At 41.2% G+C, this 24973-nt stretch overlaps 1 protein-coding gene across 7 annotated transcripts in view; it reads left to right on the forward strand.

The window, feature by feature from the left end:
* The window catches only part of lpp (LIM domain containing preferred translocation partner in lipoma), a 169161-nt gene that overhangs the window by 126287 nt on the left and 17901 nt on the right, over nt 1-24973 (forward strand). For all 7 annotated transcript variants that reach the window (XM_034140870.1, XM_034140864.1, XM_034140863.1 and 4 more), the window contains one exon: nt 15312-15481. In XM_034140870.1, the coding sequence (XP_033996761.1) occupies nt 15312-15481 (170 nt within the window). The remainder of the gene's footprint in view (nt 1-15311; nt 15482-24973) is intronic.

Raw genomic sequence — 24973 nt, forward strand, 5'->3', positions numbered from 1 at the left:
GAATAGTGTTTTTAGAGAATGGCTACAGTACAGTGCAGGTGTGTGTGATACCAGGAGGTTCACCTCGTATTCTTGGAGCCTCGTATCTGTTGGTTTACAGGTGCATATCAAGCAGTCTGGGAAGCAGTCCTCAAGGTAGAGTCTCAAAATGATATCAGTGGGATCAAAGGATGAGACACGACTCCTGCTCGGGGTTTAATGAGAAAGAGAGATAAAGGCTTTGGACAGATGAAACATCCTGATTTGATAAAACTCTGTATCTTGTTTGATTGTCCAGAGGTATTTTTTACAGTACTACTCTGACCGTGTTCCTTCTCTGCAGCCCTTGATTTAATTTTACCCTAATTTAAAAATATATAAAACTGCCAGGATGAAACAAAATACCAATTTCAATACTATTGCGCAAAATATGATTCAGAAGCAAAAGGATTCGGTCCATGCATATTTCATTTGTGTTTTTCCGCCCTCTGTACCCTCTGCTGCCAGCGAGTGCCATCCCTCTGCACAGCTCTGCTCTAGCCTTTAATCCCCTTTGCCCTGGAATTAATTCCCATGCCCATTAGATACCTCACTCAATGCATTCAATAGGACTTTGCAGCAGGCTTTATATCAGCACATAATCGCCCAGCACACCATGATAGCATGTGTAGGTGTATTATAGCCACAGGGACATGTATTTAACTGGTGTTAAGGGATATTCGGCTCCACGTTGGTCGCGCTGATGTAAAGACCTTAATTGGTCCACATTAGACATAGGTCAAATGGATCTGATGGCTTAAGCAAAGTGTAGTCATTTTACAGAGGAATGGCCCCTCAAAGCCTGGTTGGCCTCATTTTTAGGTGAGTGTGTGTGCGGTGCAGCCCGGCCTGAACTCTGTGCTCTGCCATACATGCAGCTGCTGGAGCTATAAGGCTGAGTGGCTCAAGGCAAGTGAAGCAAGGACAAGGGAGTTGAGAAATGGGTCATATGTGAGCTGAGGTAGCCAGAACAAGTTAGGGATAGCGTGTGCATCCCTAGCTGACAGCGGCTGGATGTTACCGGAGTGGGAGGGGGGGTCATCTTGTGGTTAAACAAGGCAACAGCTGAATTCACTGACAGAGAGGAAGGGGCTGAGCCTCTGACTGAGGTGACTGCAGGGACTCATTAGGAGCGAGTTCAAGCACAATCACATGCCGCTCTGCAAACCCTCAGAGCCCCTGTCCTCCCCCGCTGAGGAAAATATACATATAGCACCACGGTAACGTTCAAATTAACTTCAGTCCGCTGTGTTCTTTACTGTATATCCAGGGCTGAGGGATAATCAGTCCCAGATCACGAGTCTTTTGTAATTACAAAGAATCTAATAGCACACAAGACTCTTTCTTTTGCGGGGTACAAGGGGAAAAGGGCTAGCAGTTGTTGAAACCCTAAGGCTAATAATGAACAAGATGAATCAAAGTGGGGCTGCGATCTCTGGACTGGATCGTTGTCTTCCTAAAGCAAAGGATTTATTGGTGCCACTAATTTCTTTGATGAGCTTCTAATCTGAATCAACTATAGTGAGTTTTCCTTGGTCCAGTGGGGGTTAATTGAATTGAATCAACGTTATGATATCACAAGGAAACTTTTTTGTTGAGTTACGCAACATTATTAACTTCAGTGAAGCAAATTACGCCAGTCCCACACTGTAAAAACTGTTGCTTTGGTAAAAATAAAAATAAATGTGTCAAGTGATTCCAAGCAATTTTAAGAGTTTAGTCAACTTTTGCATTTTTTGAGTTGGTGAAACGTACTTTTTTAGTTTTCCTCTACTCAAGAACGTGTTGCTTTGCTAAAACTTATAAAGAATGTGTCGAGTGTTTCCAAGCAATTATAGGAGTTGGGTAAACTCACTAATGTGATTGTTTTCTGCATGTCAAAAGACGAGTTGAGCCTACAATTAAAAGCCAAGATATGAAGTGTAACCAATGCAAATAACAATCTGCTAAGAACCACATAAGACAAGAATAAATAAAGTAAATTATAAAACACAATTGAGTTGCCGGAACCTATATACGACAAACTCTTCCTGATTTCAATCCAACCCTTTAAATATTTGATAGCATTGAAACATTGCAGACTAAACTGATTTAAAAAAGGGAACGTTATGGACATATACAATACATTTCATTAAAATGTGATTATTTCAAAACAGTTTTCATAAAACAGTAACAAGTTTGTTTAAAAGCACAACTCATTAACATACATGGAGACACATGGTTATTACTTGATGGTTATAACTGCATCTGGCTCTTGGGCAACGTATCACTTCATGCTGTGCATCACGAGCCTGGTGCACTTCGACCTCTGCTGTTCCCTGTAAATACAAATAAAACACTAAATTGAGTACAAATCAGGACACACCATGTGTTTTCCTCAACAACAAAAATCAAATCCGTCTTGAAAACATAACGAGCCAGTTTACATTAGCTGTTAACAGACGGTAACAGAGGTGCTATTCACATGCATTACAAGGGGTTCAAGCCATCAACAAAAAGGCTGGTTTGCAAGAAAATGAACCAAATAGTCATGATATTGATATAGTTCATAACATGTCCAACTACTTCTTTTTAACCCCACCTCATGCTCAGAGATTTACATAAAGTGGCACATGGGTCCTAGAATAAAAAGAACAGACGATTATTTCAACTTTTATCTTGATAAGTGAGAGCGCAGGCCAGTCTACATGAATGCAGGGCAAGGCACGTTTCTGTCCAAAGGTTCCATGATGGAGTCGATAATGTTTTAAAATATCACTTTGAGTGGTGACACTAGTGCTGCATAGTTTACATCTCCATCCCATCTGTGATTCAAAAAATAGAAATGGGTACGTTTACCTGATGCTCATTATATTAGTATGTAAACATAACACGTCTTGAATTAACCTCTGAAACAACAACTCTGACACACTCAAGGGCTTATCTAATGTGAACCTGAAGTCCATAGCAGGAGGCAAAATGTCTTCAAGAGGAGGTGTGACTGTTTTCTGGGGAGGCAAATGAAAGAACAAAATAGTTACATGATGACAATGTAACAATCATTTCAGTAGAATTCATTAAAACATCTTTAATTCAATTAATAGAATCAAACATAATTAAAATATAAGTATAATTTAAAACGGTATTGTATTTATATACATTTATAAGGATGGCATTTATTAAGGATGGTATTGGTAGATACCAGTACAATTCCATGATTCTCTACACAGCAGATCCTAATTACTTCAATATACACTCCTTTATCTCGTTTGCATACTGTCTAATATCTACTTTATGTTGTAGTAAAACATCTCCTTAATACAACTGTATTTATTGATATTTCTCGCTAAAGACTGCATTTTACTGTACTACATTGAACACATCCTGCTGACGTTATAAATGCCTCCTCGACCAATACACACTTTTACTGAATTGCGCCTGAATGCACCTTAACTGAAGAGAGCTAACGTTCTCTCCTGCAGATGCAGATGCATCTATAGCGTTGCAAAAGCATGAAAAATATAGTTTGCACTTCATTTTGTATAACAACAACTCGATGCTGTAACTGCAGACTATGAGTTTAAATTGGGTACACTAAGATTGTAGAAAGATAATTCATTGCTCACAGTAAAACAAACGGTGAAATACATATAGAGGAATTAATATCAAATAGGCGCATTAGTAACTTACTCTTACATAACCGCTGGGTTATAAAGTAGTAGGGAATAGTTTTAACGGAGGTATTTTATCGCACAACATGCACGGCAGGAGAGCCTCTGAGCCCCGCGGCCGCATCACGGTGCCCGGGCCAACGCTTAGAGCGGCATAGGGGAACAGTTTGCGGAGTTGATTCTTAATACGTACTCTTAACTTAACCACTTTTAACAGAATTGTGTCGGTAAGCACTTGATGCAAACTTTGCCCAACACCATTTGCGCGAAATAATAAGACTACATGAGCACGACAGGGCTGAGTGTAACTTTAACAGCAGTAATGGCGCTGCATGCATTAAAATGACGATGTTCCATTCGAAACAGTGGATACAAGAAAAGTCAATAACACTTGCTAGTTAAAAAGCAGTAATTAGTAACTCAGGTTGTTTTACGATTATTTGAAGTAGTTCAGAAGCAAGCACATGTGCAGCTGCCGATGAATCGCTGCAAAGAGGAACAGGAATTCTCGCACCGCGGTATTCTCGTTTGAGGGCGTGTCATGACCGTGGCGTTGACAAAAGCATTTTTATGAAGTTTTCCAAAACGTATTTATAAGAAAGTTCATAAAATGTGACTATTAATTTATAAATGAATGAGTTCTTAAAAAATGTTCTCATTGTTACTTAAGTGTTACTTATTTAAACGCACATTAATTAATTTAGGGCAAGTAAATTACATTAGAAAATAGAGTTTTATTGACTTCACCATCAGAACCGTTTTTACAGAATCCAAGTCTTTTTTGTGGCCAAACAGGCGACACCTCAAACTGTAAAAACCTGAAAATGATGCGCTATAAAAGAACGGCTTGTCTTGCAAGAAACCCAGTTTGCAAGCCAAACATTCCTCCTATGATTGAAGCTTCTTTGAAAAGCAACTGATTAGTCCTGATTTAGAGTTCCAGATTAGATTTGAGTAATCTGAAAGAGCCTTTTCTCCAAATGTCATCATCCGTCATATTTAATCCACTTAGGTTGTGCGTAGGTGTACTGTGTTTGTGGAAATCTAATAAGACACAGCTACTCAGCTCGCAGTACACATGCTTTGGCATTTGTGCATCGAAGGAACTTACAACATTTTGTCATCGCTACATTCCTGTCAACCAAAACCAGGACATAAAGCTGAATAATTGAAAGGATGAGATGCTTTGCATTATTTACAATTAGCTATGATGATACTTATGCAGTGTAGTTCACACTGCCGCAGAGAACCTGTTTTTATCTCCTCCTTTAAAACAAAATGACAAGTTAAGAATTCCTTCATGCATTCCCAGACTCTCAGTATTCCACTGTATAGAATTAAGAAGATGTGAAATGTTAATATCTGATCAATATTGATGGGATTTTACGGTGAGCATTGGCATAAATGTTTTTGTAATGTTTTGATCAGATAGTAGAGAGATATTCATTGGAAACGAGATCATTTGGGCATACTGTACTGCGCTCAGGACCCTGAGCTGTCGGAAAGCCTTTCCTGCTGTTTGAGCTAGCCTTTGTTTTATGATAAGAGCCAAAGAAGAAAAGGCAGGCTTTGCCATTCTCCCTCATAATGTCAGCTGGAGGAATCCTCATAATTTATAAGACACCTCACATGAAATGTTCATGAGGAATCTTGGAAGAGATCCAAATGGCAGCGCAGGCCGGAGAGTACAGATCAGCCGAGGTAATTGGGTCAGAAAAAGTTTAGGTTCACAGAGTGCGCTGTTGTGGAGCTTCTTATGTTTCTTTACAACACATCTGAGCATCATAACTTAATGTATTAATAGGCTTCCAGTTTAGACAGCTTTGTGCATTGTCTAAGATACTCTGGTGGAGTTCATTAGCATATTACTGAGGTCGCCCTCAGCAACCTCTCAGGAGTTTGCTTTTAGATGTGCCTCTACATGTCATAACAAGTGGGATGTGTGTCAGAGTGAAACCTTTCTGCTGGTTTAAAAAGACGCCCCCCCCCCCACACACACTCCACCTCCACAGTCTCTGAATGCCTTTGGCCAACCATCTCCCCAAAAACAGCTCACTGTTTCTATTTAGTGTGAAGGTGTACCTTTAAAGTCATCTTCGTTCCGTGTGTAAACTCAGAGAAAATCAAAGGGTCTTGCAAATATGCAGGTACAATATGATAACACATTTAGATGTATAGACACCTTCGTACATTAATGCAGTTTGAACTACTTTACATTAAATTGTAAAAAAGGGGGGGCTTAAAAGTTTTATTCCTTAGGATTTTCATTTATTCACACCCAGTATTTGATTCTATCTATTGTCGGTGTTTTTTCAGCTAAATCCTCTCAACATATTTACATCCTTCAAACACCTCTACAGTAGTTTAATGTAGTTGTTTGTGGCGGGACCACCATGCCCACCGAGGATTCTAATAACCATTACCCATCATGCCTACAGGTATGTGTTTGTCGTACGTGTTGGATGACCATTGTCACTGTTCATTACTCTTATTTCATCTCATTGCCTCAGTGTGAACAGTTCACTTCCTGCTTCACATTGGAGCTTTTCTCCACAACAGCACGCTGCACGAGGCACACCATCGTTGACATTTCATTTGACTGACTGTTTGTCTGGCTGCTGTGTAAACATACACATTCACTCTATTCATCTCAGTACTTTAGTGTGAAACCAAGGTTGCTGCAGTAACAAACCAAACCAAAATGTTAAAAACAACAACATGATATTAGTGACATGATTTTAGGTGTTTACAAATAATAATACAGTAAATACATTGCAATTTCAGATGTACTGAAATGTACAAAACAATAACATTAGATTGAGTTTGGTAGCATCCATTGCTGTAGAATCCACAACTGTGTCCTAAACTGGATTATGACAGCTTCTGTCAGACACTTGCACAAAGGCCACCAAATGAAACGCACCGTTTCCCTGATTAAAATAACAGATTACATTTAGGATAATGTTAGTAAACAACTCAACCACATAGTCCTAATAGCTTTGGCCTTTTTTAGACATTTCTAATGTGAAAATGTAACGTATTATACCTTTAAATACAAAGAGCAAGAAGTAATTACATTGCACAATTACATGTACTTAATTTTGCTTTCATAAAAATAGAAAAAAAGCAATGAAATAGATGTCCTTTTCCTTCCTTGCCACAGTCATCTGCCTCAAAGGCCCTTTAGTTTGCAGAGCCTGTAGGGGTGTAACGGTATCCGTATTCGTCCCGTACCGTCAAGGTTCGGACGTCACGGTTCGGCACATGCAGTCACACGACGAATACGCCTTTTTTAACGAGTGGGAGAAAAGTCTGTCACTCAGTATCCATTACACTATATATAATCCAGGGGGCGGTATTGTGCCTAAAAGCTGTTTGCCAGCCGCCCTTAAACAACAAATGAAGAACAAGAAGAAACACAACAACAAAACGAACAAAATACAAGAAGAAGAAAAGTTAGTATGGCGATTTCAGATAACACACAGGAGCTAGAACCCACCTGCTAACGATGGAGTGCGAGTGGTGGATCGGACGAGGACGGTGTGTCGGCGTTGTTCGACAGCGGTGCGGTATGCTAACACACGCCAAACATGCTGAATCATATCAGAAGGCATCACCCAGATTTGCCAATCACCGGAGCCCGGCAAAAGACAACAGCAGTTCAACAGCTTCTCCCCGCTGTTTTTAAGAAGCCAATAGACATGAAAGCCGAGAGACCAAAATAAATGACGGAAGCTATTGGCATATATATTTCAACAGCTATGTGCCCTTGAAACACCTTCTTATTATTTATTTTGTAATATTTTCAAGACATTCTTTTTAGTTTTACAGCTTGGTGAAACCTTTTTGTTTGACATCAGCCATTATAGATACTATGGCCATCTGAGTGTGTGTGGTACTGCTTGTGGTTTGTTTTTAGCTGTGTAATACAGTTCATTATTCAAAATGTTAGAGTTCCTTATTTTTAAACTGAAACTTGCACTACTGTTCAAAAATAAATAACAACAAACCTGGAATTATGCATCTGGGACTTTTGTTTTGCTTTTTCTTGTTGTACCGAACGGTGACCCCCAAACTGAGGTACGTACCGAACCGTGAATTATGTGAACCGTTACACCCCTATGTAAGAGTTTGTCTTCGTTGCTCTACTCTGTGTATGTTGAAGCCTCCGCAATGAGACAGAGGAGCATAATGCTGCTGGAAGGAGGTCAGCAACCACCCAGGGGCAGGGGCGTCATGTGAGGCGGTCTGGTGACATGGCAACTCGTCTAAATCCTATGCATCACTATACCTCCTACAGTGTATTATAATGTACCAATGCAAAACAGCAGATTATACAACACAATAGCCTCGGATGATCCATCATAGCTGCCTTTATAAGAGAAACGCAGTATGTATGTCAGTGTGAGGCTGCCGATTTGACTTCCAAGACCCCTCTTTCTCATGTAAATAATGTTGATGGTAAATCTACAAATGTATCAAAATGAAGAAATTCTACAAAAATCTCCTGCTCTTTCTGTTTAAACCCTTTAGAATACTGTTCTTTTATGAATTAGATCCAAGCAGTTTTTTGCAATGTCATCATCTTGTAATTGATCACACATTTTGTTTTCAGTACTTCGTCATATCCATTTCTGTTTTGGGCAGCGGGAGCAGTTCCATAAAACATGTTTCTGCAGCATAGTTTATGGGTCCTCTCTGCCATTTGTGTCCTCTCATTATCCGTCCCAGCTGACCTCGCTGTGCTGCTTTCTAGTTTCTCAGCTGATGCACAGTGCCAGCATGGGGCTTCTCTCCTCGGCGACAGAAGCCCACTTTTGGCTGCAGTTCATGTGAGGTGATCCACCCCCCCTCCCTTTCCCTCCTCCTCCCCTCCCTTCCTCCCCCCCAGGCTCGGCGCTTGCTATCCTGCCTCGTTGAGACAGCTCCACTGAGGCTTGCAAGATCAGCTGCCGTGCGAGCCCAGCTGAGGCTCCCGGGCACTCACGTTGCTAGATTTCATTTGTGAGTGAGCGTTTGACCTCAGGAATGAGTAGACGTCCGCATGTTCATGCACGCAAACACAGACACAGTTTCCAGCACACACGGGTGCGCACGGATAAATAGCGTACAAACAAACAGACGTCTTTGAACTCGCAGCTTGCCCACATATTGTGCAGCGCACACACTCACCTGTTCCTCTCTCTCTCTCTCCCTCTCTCTCACCCCATTGAGCCCCACTCGCTCCCCTCCATGTCGCTCCTGCCAACCTGCTTCCCAAACATGTAAGCTACCCTGGCCCCCCCGTGCGGCCCCCGGCCTGACGGCAGTGATGCTCAGTGTAATGCTCAGTGGCAGCGGCTCGCTCTCCTCCTCCTCCACCGTGTCCGCAGCAGTTCTGCAAATCGCTGTTTGCTGACATTGGGAATGAGATTAAAGGCAGGGGTTAGGAACGAGGCATTTTCCCAGATTGAAATGCAGCGACGACAGCTATTTCTCTTGTCATGCTGAGGCGACTGAAGGCCAGCGCGTTGTCAGGCTGCACGGACGGCCATCTGAAGCAACAAAGTAGATTAACCTAGAGGGGAAAGAGATGAAACGGCACACAACTCGGCCTGTGGCACTTCAGTAGCTGGCAGTTACACTCCAAACGTGTTCCACTGAGTCTATTTTCTGCTGTTAACCACGCGCTGACCTATTGTTTATGTCTTTAATTAAGTGTGAAAAATGTATCACAACTTTGTACCTTTGTTTGGCCCATCTTTTGTAACGTGTCACAATAAATTAAAGCTGCATTAGCAGGTGGAAACTTAATTACACCTAATAAAAATGTGAAGTAGAGCAAGATAATTAGTTATAGCGGCATCTCTATTAGTTCTTTTGAACCACTGTTGTTCCAGTGCGTTTGGACCACAGCATGCAGTCGTGGAATGTGTTCTTACCACCATATCTATCAGATATTTTTAATACAAGAACAAAACTTTAGTGGAAGTCCCAAAATGGATTTTGTGGTTCTTTTATTAGTTTTAGATACGAGCTACAGTTGCTGGCTTTGCCTTTGGGGTTTGCAAGGGTTGCACCAGCAGCATTGTATTCTTTAGTAACATAGTGTGAAAAGTTTTGGTCTCCCACAAAAAAGTTCCTTGCGATCTTCTTTACATGCACGATCTTTGATTTCTGACGATGTAAGATCAAATTGAGCTGCAAGTATGCTCCCTCTCTGCCTTTCATGCTGCTTCAATATCACGGCGTGAAAAAACAAAGAAGGCACAGACTGAGGGAAATCTGAAGCGTTCTGCCACTCAACATCCCCCATTCCCAAACAACAGCGTCTCACTGCCACTACAAATACATTAGAAATCAATTATTTATGGAACAGAGTCAGGGCCCCTTTAATCTTTTCCTTTTATCCAATTAAATTGTCTAACCATTCTCAGCCTCTCTAGCTCACAGGGAATGTGCTTCTTTAAAAAGAAAAGAAGAAAAGATTTTTCTCTTCAGTCCTTCTTTTGACTTTCGATGTAACAGAGGAGAGACACTTCTGAGGCTTGAGGAATGAAAGGAAAGAAAGTGAGTAAAGTGTAAATGAACTCCCCCTCCCGCCCCGTCACCATTGCATTAGTTCTACAGGAACTATTTGAAGTTTTGATATTAAGACTCTGGTTTCATTCCCTGCGCAAAGGGACGCTGGGGAGCGGCGAGGCCTTTCATGATTCCTTTATGCCCAGCTGAAATAGTTTGAAAGTATTTGCGATCATCTCCACGGGGGTAAATACGATGTTTCAATTGCTGTCCTGTATTATTCAAGAAGTCAATTGAAGTAGTGTCTCCAAAATTGAAAATGCTCACTTCCGACACAGACGTGTGAAATAATTGATGTGAAGCATTGTAAAACATTGTCTTTTATACTGTAAGAGTGTCAGAGGAAGAAAGTTCCAGACGCCCTGAAAAGCTTTACATTTGTACACTTTGTTGAATAATGTTCTCACCTCAGAATGAAAGAGAGCAGAAGGATGCTTTGGAGCTGAATGTTCTGTGGTATATTTCATGAAACACAATGTTGAATTTGTTTTGCTCAAGTGGGAAAGCCTGAGTCTTAATATGTGAAGTGGATGTCAACAAAGTAGTACCAGGACAACAATTTGGTTAGTCAATTATTAACCCTGTAAGGCCCACTGTTGTAATTTTACAACATTACTTTAAGCTATCCTAAAAAAGTCAGTAAATGTTTTGTTTTTTTAAAGACTACATTTACATAGTCAAAAGGTCCTTTTGTTCAGCCTCACAATGCTATTGGTTAGTACATGTGTTTATAGGTCCTGCCCTCTGGCCATACACTCACAAAACTTCAGAATCTTCAGACGAGCAACATCTCTTTGTTTTATTGGACTGGATTTGTCAGATTCAAGTAAGTTAAATGCCTCAAATAAATGTTATTGTGATTATTACAATGTCTAGAACATGTACATATTTAGTTAAAAAAAATTAATTCTAATGTTTTTCTATTTTTGGGCTTTACAAGGTTAACAATTTAGGTAATTATCAGCAAACATTTCCAACATTCACAAGTTCTCCTCTTACAAATACAATAATGAGCCTCTTATCTATGTTTATATCAGTGTGAATTGAATATCTTTGGTCAGTCAAAACAAGCACTTTGAAGGATGACCTTTGGCTCATGGAAATTGTAATGAACTTTTTTCAGTACTCTATGAATCAAATATTTGAAAAACAAATCGACTGAAAATGGAGCTTAATCCATCAGCCATCATTTGGATATGTTCAGGTCATTCTTTACGCAAAGGTTCTGTCAATTTAGAAGAGCTTTGGTGCTTGATCCTTCTTAGATCTCCTTTATTTTAAATATTTTGACCACTTCACCTTTGGCTCTGAGATTTTGTGCCCCACATTTCATTAATGACGGTTTAGGGAAATAATGAACACATTCATTGATTATAATTAGTTGCAGACATTGTTCATCATAAAAGTAACTTACTGTATACGCTCCACATCTCCATTGAAGTCAATAATCACATTCATAAAAATGCTTGGCATGATGGGAGAGTGAGCCGGGACGTGCGATTAAAATAACTTTTTTATTTTCTGTCAAACTGGAGAGATCAAAGCAGATACTTGTAGTTGATTTAATGGATTAGGTAAATGACAGAATAAATTGTCAATTATTCTTAAAGCAAAAAGGCAAAAAAACTCTATTTACAGCTTAAATATTATAATTAACATTTTGGACTGAATGCTGTCTGAATGTATCAATTATATTACATTTTATGTATGTTTTGTTGTCTAAAAGATGAATGAATGAATCCATAGTAATGGCAGTGTCATGTAACCATGTGTCTTATTCATTATGTACTCTGTTTACATCCTTTCAACTTTGTATGATAGAGGCTTACAGTAGGCCCTGCTCTTTGTTCCCTGTGGATTCAGTGTGGGCTGCTGAGGCACGCAGCCTGGCACGACATGTCTGCACACACTATATGATACGTGTGTGTGTTTGTATATACCCGTCTACATGTGTGGCATGTCTGCTGCAAAGAGGTGTGTGTGTGTGTGTGTGTGTGTGTGTGTGTGTGTGTGTGTGTGTGTGTGTGTGTGTGTGTGTGTGTGTGTGTGTGTGTGTGTGTGTGTGGTGTGTGTGTGTGTGTGTGTGTGTGTGTGTGTGTGTGTGTGTGTGTGTGTGTGTGTGTGTGTGTGTGTGTGTGTGTGTGTGTGTGTGTGTGTGTGTGTGTGTGTGTGTGTGTGTGTGTGTGTGTGTGTGTGTGTGTGTGTGTGTGTTGGGCTAAGACAGTCGCTCACAAATAGCTCCTGAGGGCCCTCCGATCACAGACTGCCAAAAGGAAAAGGATTTCCGAGAGGTTTCCTTCTCGCTATTTAAAGTGGGAGCCCTGTGGGACATGTTTGGCATTCTCATCCACTCACTGAAGATGGCCTGTGATCTGAAGCCACTAACAGGCTCGGCGCTCCGTTTCTCGCTCGCTCTCTCCCTTTCTCTCCCCCTCTGGCTCTCTGAAGTGATTACCCTGCTTGTGATTCCACTGACACCCACATGTCCCCCGGAGACATGCCTTCACTAGTTTGTTTAATCTGCCTCCCTGTACAGTAGGTAACGCAGCCATAATTGAGGTGTGGATAGAGCTGTGGGAGCAGATGAAACCAATAGCAGGCTTTCTCTCTGGATGTCAGCAGTTGCTAAATTAACGAACAAAATGCTGCTGTGATAAGAAGTCAAACCGTTAGCAGCTAAATGTCTTCAGCAGTGATCTGTCAGCCCTCTGTTTGTGATTGTGTCCCCAGTCAATAAACGATGAGTCGCCTCATGATAGAGGCACAAATATCAGCGTTTCCATAAGGATCTGTTGCCAGGGAAAAGTTGTGCATCCAATCATATGTTAAACTTTTTTTTCACTGAGGCTGATAATGAGTTATCTGAGATTAGAATACCATTAAGCAGGCCACGCAGTCAAGCAGATATTTGATCTCAACAACATATGACTTCCAAAAGTTGTGCTGATACCTGAGACAGATTCCGCTTTACTCTCCGTTTGAATTTTTCGATAGGAGAACAGCGAGTGGAACTGTGAAAATGCGAGCATCAGATACTCTATCTCCCCCGGTTAGTGTCTATCCACTGTCTGTAACACGCTTGAACCGCTCTGTTCAGAACATACAGTGTCAATCATCGCCCAAATCAGCCTTTAGATGAAGCAAAAAAGGAACAAGAAAAGATCCATACAACTAAACTTGAATTAATTAAATATACTGTATCATGCTTCCTCTGAGAGATTGCATCTGTCCTCAGATGTGTAAAAAATAAAACATTCTCAGATATCTTTTTAAACCCTGTTATTGTAAGATACCATTAATTAAATTGACAGTGTTATTAATTTGGTTGAAGATAACTTGCATTGAGTCGAGGACATCTTAAACTCAATTAAAGATATCTGCAACTCAATTAAAGATATCCAAATGCCATGTCCCGCAATATGCAATCAGGCTCTTTCTGGCGCAACAGTATCAGTTCACTCGTGCCCCTTTGACAAAAGCTTAAAGTTTCCTTTTTTTATCATTTAAAGCCTGATTTTTTTTTAATAGATATCGCCCATGTCACACTTTGGTGATGTGTATGGTTTCTTTAATGTGGCATAATTATAGTATTTAATCCTTCTTTATCCAGCCTTTGAAATAGAAATAAAGATTATGCACTGACATCAGGAAGTGAAGCATTTAAAGGGATAGCTCCAAGTGTTTGGAACACAGCAGTGGATGCAAGGAGCCTGTCTGACAGACATGAACAGCAGCAGGTAACAGGATTAACACAGATTAACCAGCAGAAAGGTCATCGATAACTATGTTTAAAATCATTTAGCCCATTCCCATTTTTGCGTAAAAATCCTAAACATTTCCTTTCCAGTACTTGTGATCAGCATTTTTGTTTTAAAGGTTAATAATTTTAACAAAAAATAAGATCTCGGATATGCTTGGAAGTTTGCGGATAAAAAAAGGCCTTAATGGCTGTTTTATTGGCATGAAGTCCAGCAATTGTCCCACTGTTACCAGGCAGCGGCTCTCCCACTGGATTGTGGGAGGGACAGCTCTGGCCTATAGGGTCTGCGTGCTCATTCTACTCGTGGCCTGGCTACGTCCTGGGCTTTGGTTAAGGGGGTTTCCATCCAGGACATTTGTGCGGCAGCGAGCTGGTCTTCACCGCTCACTTCGTCCGTTTTTACAGATTGGATGTGTCTGCTCCAAGCGTGGCCCATGCAGTGCTGGGCTCAGGGTCCGCGTGGGACAGAGTTCTTCCTATTGAGTACTGGTGGTTTTTCGAAATAAGCATCGCTGGCAGTACGGGAGTCTCCATATCCCATAGTGAGACATCGGAACGAATGTTATGAATGAGCACTATAGGTTACTAGCGTAACCCCGGCTCTCAGAGTAACATGAGTGAGATATCTCACCAGAAAGCCCTTCTTGCTGAGGCAAAGCGAGAAGAGGTGCTTATTTGGAATGATGCTGCGTCGTAGCGCAAGCTACTTTAAGGGTGGGTCGATTTGCTGACATGGTCTTCAAGATCACCAGCCAATCAGGATTGGCGTAATGAGATTGATGCTTATGACTCATGTTACTCTGAGAACCAGGGTTACGCTAGTACCCTATAGTTTTTAATTGTCTTAGGCCAATAACTGCTGCCCTGATCCAGGCCCAGGTTTCGGTTTCACAAAAACTATTCAGGTTCAATTAAGACACTGCGTGATTTTTTTTAAAGCCATATTATATACGTATATATTATATTATATATATACTCTCTTATCAGTATCATGAAACTATTCAGTAAACAAAACATTTTTAAGATAATATATATTTTTGACCTGGTTGTATCACTGTCCTGACAGAGATTCTCTGCACACTGCAGGATGCCCTGTATCATCACTAGCTGATTATAGGATCATTGTGTCTGACAGGCCTGGTAAACAGTCTCACTCTCCAGCTCATAACAGTATCCATGGTGTGATCATGTGTTTGCAGCTCGATGTGTTTCCAGTGAGTGGGATGTGACTGTTGGTTTCCTGACGGATGTTATCTGACCTCAAATATCTGTGGTTTTCTACTGAACATGTTCTCAGCCTCCCCTCCTCTTGCTGTGCCCAGGGCGCTGTGCCAGCTGTGGGGACAACGTGGTGGGTGAGGGCACCGGCTGCACCGCCATGGACCAGGTCTTCCATGTGGACTGCTTCGTCTGCATGACCTGCAGCAGCAAGCTGCGCGGCAAGCCTTTCTACGCTGTGGAGAAGAAGGCGTACTGTGAGCCTTGCTATATTGTAAGTCACTTTTTGTTCTGCCTCACCACATAGTTTGGGCTAACTCTAGTTACTCATGTCTCATGTTGCAAGTAAGCACTTTATGATATCAGAACGGGCATGTTGGTAGCTCTGTGCTGGAATGTTCACATATTTTTACCTCAGACAACTACATTTCATCATCAATGCCCGGCAGGCTCCAAACCCTCGCCACACATATCTTCATTTCCTCTTTTTCTTTCCCTTTGTTTAGTTTTTGGTCACTTAATTCAACTTTATTTCATGGTGTCTTCCCCTGAAAGGGATGTTTTGAAGTTATTCAACTTATAATGACCAATACTGTTGAATTACATGAGAATATGCTGAAGATAATGAAACAAGCTCAGTCTCTTAAAGTGTTCAGTGCCGTTTGTTTGATATCAAAAGGTTAGCTCTTGAATCTGTTAGCAGACTTGTATTATTGGCTCAGTACCAGTAGGTGCTAGCCAGCAAGCTACTGACTAGGGCTGGGTGAGCCTCTCTATAGTCAGAGAACTCAACAGTAATCTGGCCCTGCTGCCCCCCCCCCTCCTCCGCTCCATTCAGTACCAGGCCCAATCAAAGTGCCTAAACATATAAGCACATTTTCTTTGGGGTATATTCAAATATATTTAAATTAGCAGGGGCCCTATCGAATAAAATAAAATTAGTACTGTGCCACTTCTGCCTCAGCTCTACCAGCTACATTAAGCATATCATATTTATTAATGTCAGACACAAAGCCTATAACATGTCATTGTGTGGTGAATATTGTTGTTTTTTTTGTGGCAAAAATCAATGAATGCAGGTTGTAGACACCTGTTACTCCTGTTAGCTAGCAGAGCATGATAGTAGTAGCTCATCTTCAGATGTTTCTTGGCTACCCACTACCTTTTCTTCCTGCCACACACAACCTGCTAGATTATTAATATTCTCTCGCTCAATAATGATATCAGCGATGTCATCGTTGTCTTTTTACAATGGAGGAATTTCACACATCTCTTCCTTGGTGAATTAGATGATGATTATATTGTTTTCACTCGCACATCTTTCAGTGAGCTGATCCATAGCTATCTCCAGTTCCAGCTGATAAGCACTCAGTTGTGGTTTAAATGCACTTATTAAAATCATGTTAGAATGTAACACAGTGTACCTTACTTTGCGGATGACATTAAACAGAGGGTTCTGTCTCATCTCATCTTTCACAATCTTGTCAGGAAAGACACGTCATCTCGCAAAGCCACCAGGAAACCGTTCAGTGCAGAAGTGTTTGCCTCATTCAGTTTCATTCGACTAAGGTTCAGCCTATGTCCAGTTCCTGGAAATGACGTGGTCCAGGTTTTTCTTTTGCCAGCAATAGTGTGGGTAAGTTTGTAGGTCATTTCTGGAAACTGAGAAGGGAAATAGCTGTGTTATGTATTCAGCTTTCCTTCTCATTAAGAGCTATGTGTATCAGATTAATGGACGCGATTTGTAAAACAAAAGGAATTGTGAAAAATGAAAAAGATCTGCAGGAGTGAGAAAGAAGTGATCTGGTATATCACTCTTTTCTGACTCCACCCCTCCTCATCTCTGCTTGAGGCCAGCAGTTTCAAGTTGCTGAGTTGCACTGTGGGCAATGTAGGCAACAGATTTTTAAAACAAAAAATTCAATAAAACAGATCTCTGGTTGTGCATCGAATTTGATCAGTTTTTGATTTGTTGGTTTGATTGTTGTTTTGTCAGCAGGGTTATAAAAGAACTACTGGACTGATGTCGATGTAGATTGATGGAAGGGTGTGGCACGAGCCAAAGACAAACCTATTTCATTTTGGACTCACTGGGCGGGTACACGCATTGTTCTTAGCGCAGTTCTGCGCTAACTTAGTGCACTTACAGTTTAACAATGCACTTCTCCAACAATGTTATTTGTGTTGCTAAAGCATACTGTACAGAAGTGCAAAACTCAGGATCTGACTTTTCGAGTATTTGTTTTGTATCTTCATTGCTGTAGCTTTTGTAAGACAACACTTTTTCTTCAGCCTGCGGCACATAAACGCCCTTAGACATGTTGTCAGGCAATAGTTTGCCAAAGACCACAAATTGTTCCACTATGCAGATTCTAGTTAAGACTCTTTACATCGAGATGATGGGTCTGTGGGTGTTTCTCAATGTCGAGTACGCTTGCTTGGTAGCACATGTCTGCCGAGCATCTTGCTTCAGAAGCGAGTCAAGAATACTTCCTGGCATTTGGAAAACAAAGAGAGGAACACGCTAGCAAGTGTGCAGGTGTGCGTCATATGAGAGGCCCCGCCTTACATCTTCCGCCACAGATTTGGGGAAATTGGTCCGTGCGCAAAGCATTGTGGGGATTTTAAGACCGCGGAGTCTACTCATGTGCAGCCTCGATATTTCTCCAAACGGAGTACGCCGGGCTCGGTAGATTTCCAAGTATGCTGGAGATTGGAACAGTACTTCGGCGGCACTCGATGACGTAGTATGCTTGAAATAGTGGCTCTGAAGCAGCTTTACTCGCGATTGAGAAACACCCTCTGTCTAAACCTTTGTAGCATGCTAGCTAATGAAAAGGTGAGGGCATTGTTTTTGATAGAAGATACATCTTGAAGACCAGGGCCATTTATATATTACTACTGATATATACAGTATTTGCTTTTTATGAAATGAAAATGGAATGATAATTATTGTTCCTAAAGAAATACATTTAAAAACACACTGATATCCTTGATTCTCCTGACACAGCACATTAACACAAACATAAATATTTCCTTCACATGGCTTGCAGGAAATGGATGAATGTGCAGTGAAGTCTGGAGTTGAGCTACATGACGTTTAAAGCAGTGGCAGGACATCTTCTAAATCTTCCCTTTTCAGAGGCACTCTCTGTGATTGTAGTTGTCTTGTCTGGAAGTTCTCCAACTCTGATACATGCGCTAAAGAGGAACGGGATAATTTAGGAACCTTATTTATGCATTTCATCAGCATAAATGTTCTTCTGGCACAAGATCAAAAGGATGGGGGAAATCTGAATTTCTTAATGAAAGTAATTTCTTCTTCTTTTATTCCCATCCTCAGGGTCATACGCCTCTGTAAGATTAGAGAATGAACGTGAGAGTTGAGTCTCTGAAGGGAAATGTTAAAACCCAAAGAGGAAGAGAAAACTTCACGTTAACCTCCGGGTCAGTCAGTCTAGGAATCTCTCTGAGCAAATGAAAATGAATGTGTATTTATTTTACTGTAGATTCAGATTGTGTTCTCAACCTGCCCTATTCCTATCTTAACTTGATCCATGAAGTTGCCTTTAAATTCAGACTGCATGTGTTACAGGTATCTAAAATGCTTCTGTATTTTTTCTCAAATTATGCTTTGAAAATATTATGTCAGCAAACAACCATATGCTATATGTAAAGATACATATGTAAATATTCTTCCACAGAGCTATGGTGCAGCATCCAAACATTCTATAAAACCCTTTAGCCAAAGTAGCTCAAATGCTTAGAATGACTGTACAAAGGAGATTGAAGAAATAGCTCCATAAATAACTGAATAATATATTACATAATGTTACATTAAAAAATAAATCATATTAAAATTGTAATCCAATTTACCAAAATAACCAAGACTCGTAGCATCGTTTACTTGTCTTTTTCGTTTTTGTTTAAAGGAAACTTTATTCTGATGTTTATCTTGTTGTATAGGATGTTCAGGGGCCACACACTCTGATTCATCTCCTCTGCTGAGATCACAAACACACAGGGTTATATTCAACTGTAGAAAGTGGAACAGTTATGTGTATGAACTCATTTTGCATAGTTTGTATTGATCCCATATGTACAGAAAGTATGACATATATCTATCTTGCAGGGGCCTGAGGAAACTCACTGTGTGTAAAATTGGTGTAATAGTATGCAAATATCCATTAATCCCTTGGCCAGGAATTGCAGGAATACATTTTGCACGGCAAGCTGATTGCCATCCAATAAAGTTTCTGCCATGTATCAAAGTAGGCGATCAGCAGCCCCCTTATCTAGGCTCAGACTTTGCATATTCTGTGGAACAATAGCCACATTTGTGTTAGCGACATCCATCTCTTCCGCTGGGTGATTTGCCTCATTCAAACTGTTTGTGTAGATATCGTTAATTCCTTTTAGTAATGTGCAGGAACTCTCCCACATCTGTTATCATCGCCCAGCTACTTCCTGATTTTACAAGCTGCTATCTCTGTGCCTCAACAACCTCAGTCACACCGCCGGCCCACAGACACCAGGCCAGTGATCCGCCTTTGTCCCTGGCACTGCCATGGCTTTCCTCCAAAGAGGACTTATCGCTGTCTATTTGAATACACAACCAGGTTGATAAACTGAACAGACGTTCAATTAATGTCTCGTTTTGCATGGGGTGTACTGTAATCGTGTTAATGTGACAACATCGGGTTGCCATTGGGCTTTTATTTTTTTTCTTGTCTGATGTGTCTCTGCCTGAGGTGTCCCACAGCTTCCCTCATTCCATGTTTGCACACATGATTAGATTTCAAGTATTTGTGTGTGTGCGAGCAGTCCATCAGTGTCACTGAGAGACGGCAGTTTTGAGTTTTAGTGCCACTAAGTGTTTTCCAAGAAAGCTCTCATGTGAAGCATTTTCCAGCAGATTGACAAGTATCGCTGACTGTGTGTTTTCTCTAACAATTAATCACAGTGCATCTGGAAATGCACAAATATGAGAGGAAAGCAGTGGGGCTGGACCTTATAACAACAGTGTTACCCTGCAGCCGGGGTCTTAGCAGGGCTCTCATAACTGGACATCCAATAATGTAATCAGATCTACCATGGCAGTATGTTTGGTTTAAAATACTGTAAACCAGGGCTATTCAATTGGCGGCCCGCGGGCCAAATCCGGCCCCGGGGTGATATTTACTGGCCCTTTGAGTATAATGTTAAAAAGTAATCTACTTTTTATTTTTTTTAAGATCATTTAAGATAATTTTTTGTGCCAGAGTGCCTTTATTCCAGAGAGGGTGTTAAATTGAGAGATAGGGGGGAAGACATTGCCTGAAAACTTCGGCGGGCTAGGGTTTCGAACCCACCTACTAGCTACTGTAGTGACAACTCCTGTCATTTATTGCATCTCTGCGTGAATGATTAGATCATTTCACCTAAATGAAATCAAATGAAATTATGTTGATGGTTAAATTAGCTTCACATGTAGGCCTACTGAGTTCTGAACTTGCCATTTAGATCTATAAAGGCCTTGGGGCTATGTTGTTTGATTGAATTAAACACAATATATGCACTCCACTATGCTGTTGTAGTATTTACTGTATCTGAAGCTCTTAATATGATTGATCATATTTCAAGCCATCTTTTTCCCGGCCCCTTGCTTTGGATCATTTTCATCAACCGGCCCCCATTCCAAACTAATTGAATAGCCCTGCTGTAAACCTTTGAAGATGTTCATTGATTTAGTCATCTTACAGTTAAATGCATATTAAAGGGATAGTTCATATTGTTTGAGGTGGGGTTGTGTTAGCTACATATCCATAGTCAGAGTATTACCTACAGTAGATGGTGGATCAAGCAGACAAAAGAACTAGCACGGAGGCCAAGTCATGTTCTGCTGTGGATGGTGGCAGCACTAAAACATATTGAAGACGCCTACAAAAAATCTATATCAATTCAAATGTATTGCTTTATTTAAAATCATTTAAACTGATTTACCATGCTGTAGGAAAGCCCTTTCTGATAGGAACTGAAGCTATTCATATCCATATGCTTTTTCTTAAAAATCACCAAATGTCTTTTGAAAAAGATGTGAGTTGTTGGCCTATGGCTGCTGCCGGTTTGTCTTATCTGCAAGGTGAAATGAAATGTAGTTTTCAACAACAAGAGCAAAATCTGCAGGTTGTGGTGAGTGTGTTTGTATGTGCTGTATTTTCTCTTGGACCAGTGTTTCTGGCGGTTTCTCAGGTCTGTTGTCATAATGACAAAAAGGCTAGGTAAATTATTTTAGATTATCGTGATATAACATTCATTTTTAATGCTATTAATGGTACTTCTGTTTGACCTTTCTCTGTATTGTAATTGTAGTTGTTAGTGTCAAAGACAGTCATGTCGCTGGATCCGTTCAGGGAGTCACAGGAAACACTGCTTCATGTAATCCCATTTTTTCTCCCTGGAAAAAGGGAGGCTCACTGCTCACCGTTCACTTGGCTTCAGCAATGTCAGAGCTGTATTAGTTGTCTGTTTATGCTAAGCTAACATGACCTAATGCTAGTGACATTAAGAACCTTGAAATGGAAAACAAAACGTCTGAAGATAAATTAAAGAATTCATTAAATGTATGTCGGAGATCTTGCCTGCTATTTATGTATTCAAACATAAACAAGCATGTTTAAAAAAACATCTATCTATAGAGGCAATAAAGATTTTCTAAATAGGTGCGAATGACATTTTAAAAAGAAAAAGGATGGTCAAAGAAAGCCTTTTCCCAACGTACCATCATCTTGACTAACCTCTTGCATATTTGCTGTGTTTTTTTGCCTTTTTAACATTCATCTACAAAAAATAAATATATTTTATATATATATATATATATATATATATATATATATATATTCACTAAACTAAAAGGACCATGGCAGTTTTTATAGGCTAATTTTTCACAACTTGACACAAAAAGAAAGTGAAGCAAATGAAGTCATTATGTTCCAGCAGTCATAACACAATTCAATTCAAGCCAAAATGTCAGCACATCTTTTTGAAATCATGGTCTGAGAAATGAAGAGTAATTCTCCGTTTCCTTTCACTTACGGAAGTCTGCTTTAACCACGAGAGCATATTAGTTAAGAGAGCAGAGGGACACAGGGACTCTTCCTGTACTGATAGCTCTCTCTTTGAAGAAGTCCAGCAGAGGAATACAGTGTCACTGAGGTTAATTGCTTACCATGCCGACTGTCCTTAAGCACATTTGATGTCATCCCTATGTGCATTGTTACTGGTTCTTACACATTGCTGCTGGTTTTGCCCAGTTAACTGACTTGAACAGGCTCTTACGCTGCGCCTGCTTTGTGTAGAGCATACAGTAAACAGATCCATTCAGTCTGCTTTCTGACACCAGCCAGTGGCAAAGGGGTTGTGGACAATTCTCGGCTTCCTGTTTGAAGCAGAATCAAATCCCCACTTTTACTGTTTATACCAGCACTTGCTGTGAATGTAGATCATCCAAAGAGCAGGCCAATTTAAGTGTTCTGTAATGAGCCTGATTTCAGTAACACAAGGTCATGCCAGGAGCGGAGCTTCATATTGAAAAAGCAGTAATAAAGAGATAGCGACTTGCCCACACAAAAACCCTAATCTATTTCTTCTTCTTTTGACATAATTTCAGAGACCACCAAGGTCACGGACGCCAAGTTGCTTGAATGTAATTACGTTCATTATCTGCTGTTCTACTATGGCTCTGTTATTTAAAATAAATGGGCTTTGGTCTCATTGGCTACACTTTTCCAAAGATGTTCCATTGTGCTATTGTAAAGAGCGAGCTGCACACACAGCCCTGACCTGCCCGTCACCAGGAGACCTGCATGATGGCCTGATGAGCTCACAGTGAGTCTGTGGGTCTGTCTTGGAAAGCCATTCAACATGCATTCTTTTATGGCTTTCAAACGTGTGTGTGTGTGTGTGTGTGTGTGTGTGTGTGTGTGTGTGTGTGTGTGTGTGTGTGTGTGTGTGTGTGTGTGTGTGTGTGTGTGTGTGTGTGTGTGTGTGTGTGTGTGTGTGTGTGTGTGTGTGTGTGTGTGTGTGTGTGTGTGTGTGTGTGTGTGTGTGTGTGTGTGTGTGTGTGTGTGTGTGTGTGTGTGTGTGTGTGTGTGTGTGTGTGTGTGTGTGTGTGTGTGTGTGTGTGTGTGTGTGTCCGTCCTGTATTTGAGTTTACAATTGATTTCAACTGCACCAAATGAATTAAGAAAGTAAGGGCACATTTCCAAAGGGCGGTCCCCAGAGACCACAGGCATGGTGCCAGCTGTATCGGGGCCCCTGGTGATGGATGTCCTCCACAGCACATCATAGCAGACCCCGCTCCCACCTAACAATTGGGGATATCCCCAAGAACTCCCCTGAAGCCCTTGATGTTATTGAGAGAGGGGATACACCATACAATACATCCAGTCACAGAGATGTAAACAAGCACAACATGGAACACATGAGGTTAGTGCTGCTGCTTCACAGTAATAAGGCTCAAATTAGAAATGACTGCACACCACCCACACACCTGTCTCTCTCTGTGATGGATATCCAGGTAGTCAGATCCAGAGGCTTGCAGCTAGCGTGGGGGGGTCCAGGGCCCCCACATGCTGGCCGCTGTGCCGCTGCAGCTCACTGTTGGCTCTGCATGTCTGCGGAGCGGCAGGTAAACACACTCCTGCTGTACTTACCAACACAGCAGCGACCCGGCTCTCTGCTGACTTCGTCATCAAATATTCATGGCTGTCTGCATTAGCTTGCAGAGTTCTAATTGAGTTCTGTATATTCAGACGTGATTAACTCGGTCTAATTCCTCAAAGGAGTGAGCCAATTAGATAGCACTTGCATGAATAGCATTTCACATCTTAGTACGTCTCCAGTCTTGGCAAGACAATTATATGTGTGTATAATCCCGCTGTACAGTGGGCGTGAGCCCCCGAAACTCTAGCAGGTCATTATTTATTGTTAGTGATCCGAACTACAGGAAATGCAGCAGTCCTATCCATTACCAGCAAGTCAATGAACTTAGAAGACACTGTTTGGACAAGAGAAGATAGAGGAATACAAACACCGGGCCCTCTAATTCTCCCTCATGCTTTTTGTCTAAGCACATCCCCACCCCCAGGAGCGAGCAGGAGAAATATATCCGTGACCCAGTGCTGACCCACCACAATGTCACTCTAACTCATGGCATGAGAGAACTACTGCCGGGGTCTTTGTCAGTTTCTCTCTGTAACCAGAGCAGGAGACATTGCCGAAAGTCCAGAGGGGTCACATTCTGCTGCAGAGCTGAATTTAAGGCAGAGAGGCAGACAGGCCGGCCGCTTCCTGAGCTGCAGAGAGGGAGAGGGTCCCCACTGCCACCTTGTATTCCTTAAAGAAAGGCCTGAGCCAGGCCTGGCCTGCGTGTCGCCCCGTCCCCTCTCGCTGGTTACAGCCTGATATTATCACTCAGCTAAAATAAGAACTGTGTTGGAACAATCTGTGACACAACTGAGCGTAACGGAACGGATGAATATTTAAATCTCATTTGACACGTGCAGTTGTTGTTACTTTGTTGAAACTCGTGTGTGGAAACCTGCAGGCGGAAGCTGCTCAGGACGCGTCCAGGCAGAGATAAAAACAAAATGTTAAAAACAAATCAGGACTGAGGCTCTGACAGGATGCAGGTCATCCATACCCGGTGTGAATGTATCACACAGACAGACACACTCACTGACTGGCGTGTGCACAGATGAGTGTCACAAACGCTCCGTGTGTGAAT

The sequence above is a fragment of the Trematomus bernacchii genome, unplaced genomic scaffold (assembly GCF_902827165.1).
Source record: "Trematomus bernacchii unplaced genomic scaffold, fTreBer1.1, whole genome shotgun sequence".
Taxonomy (NCBI): Eukaryota; Metazoa; Chordata; class Actinopteri; order Perciformes; family Nototheniidae; genus Trematomus; species Trematomus bernacchii.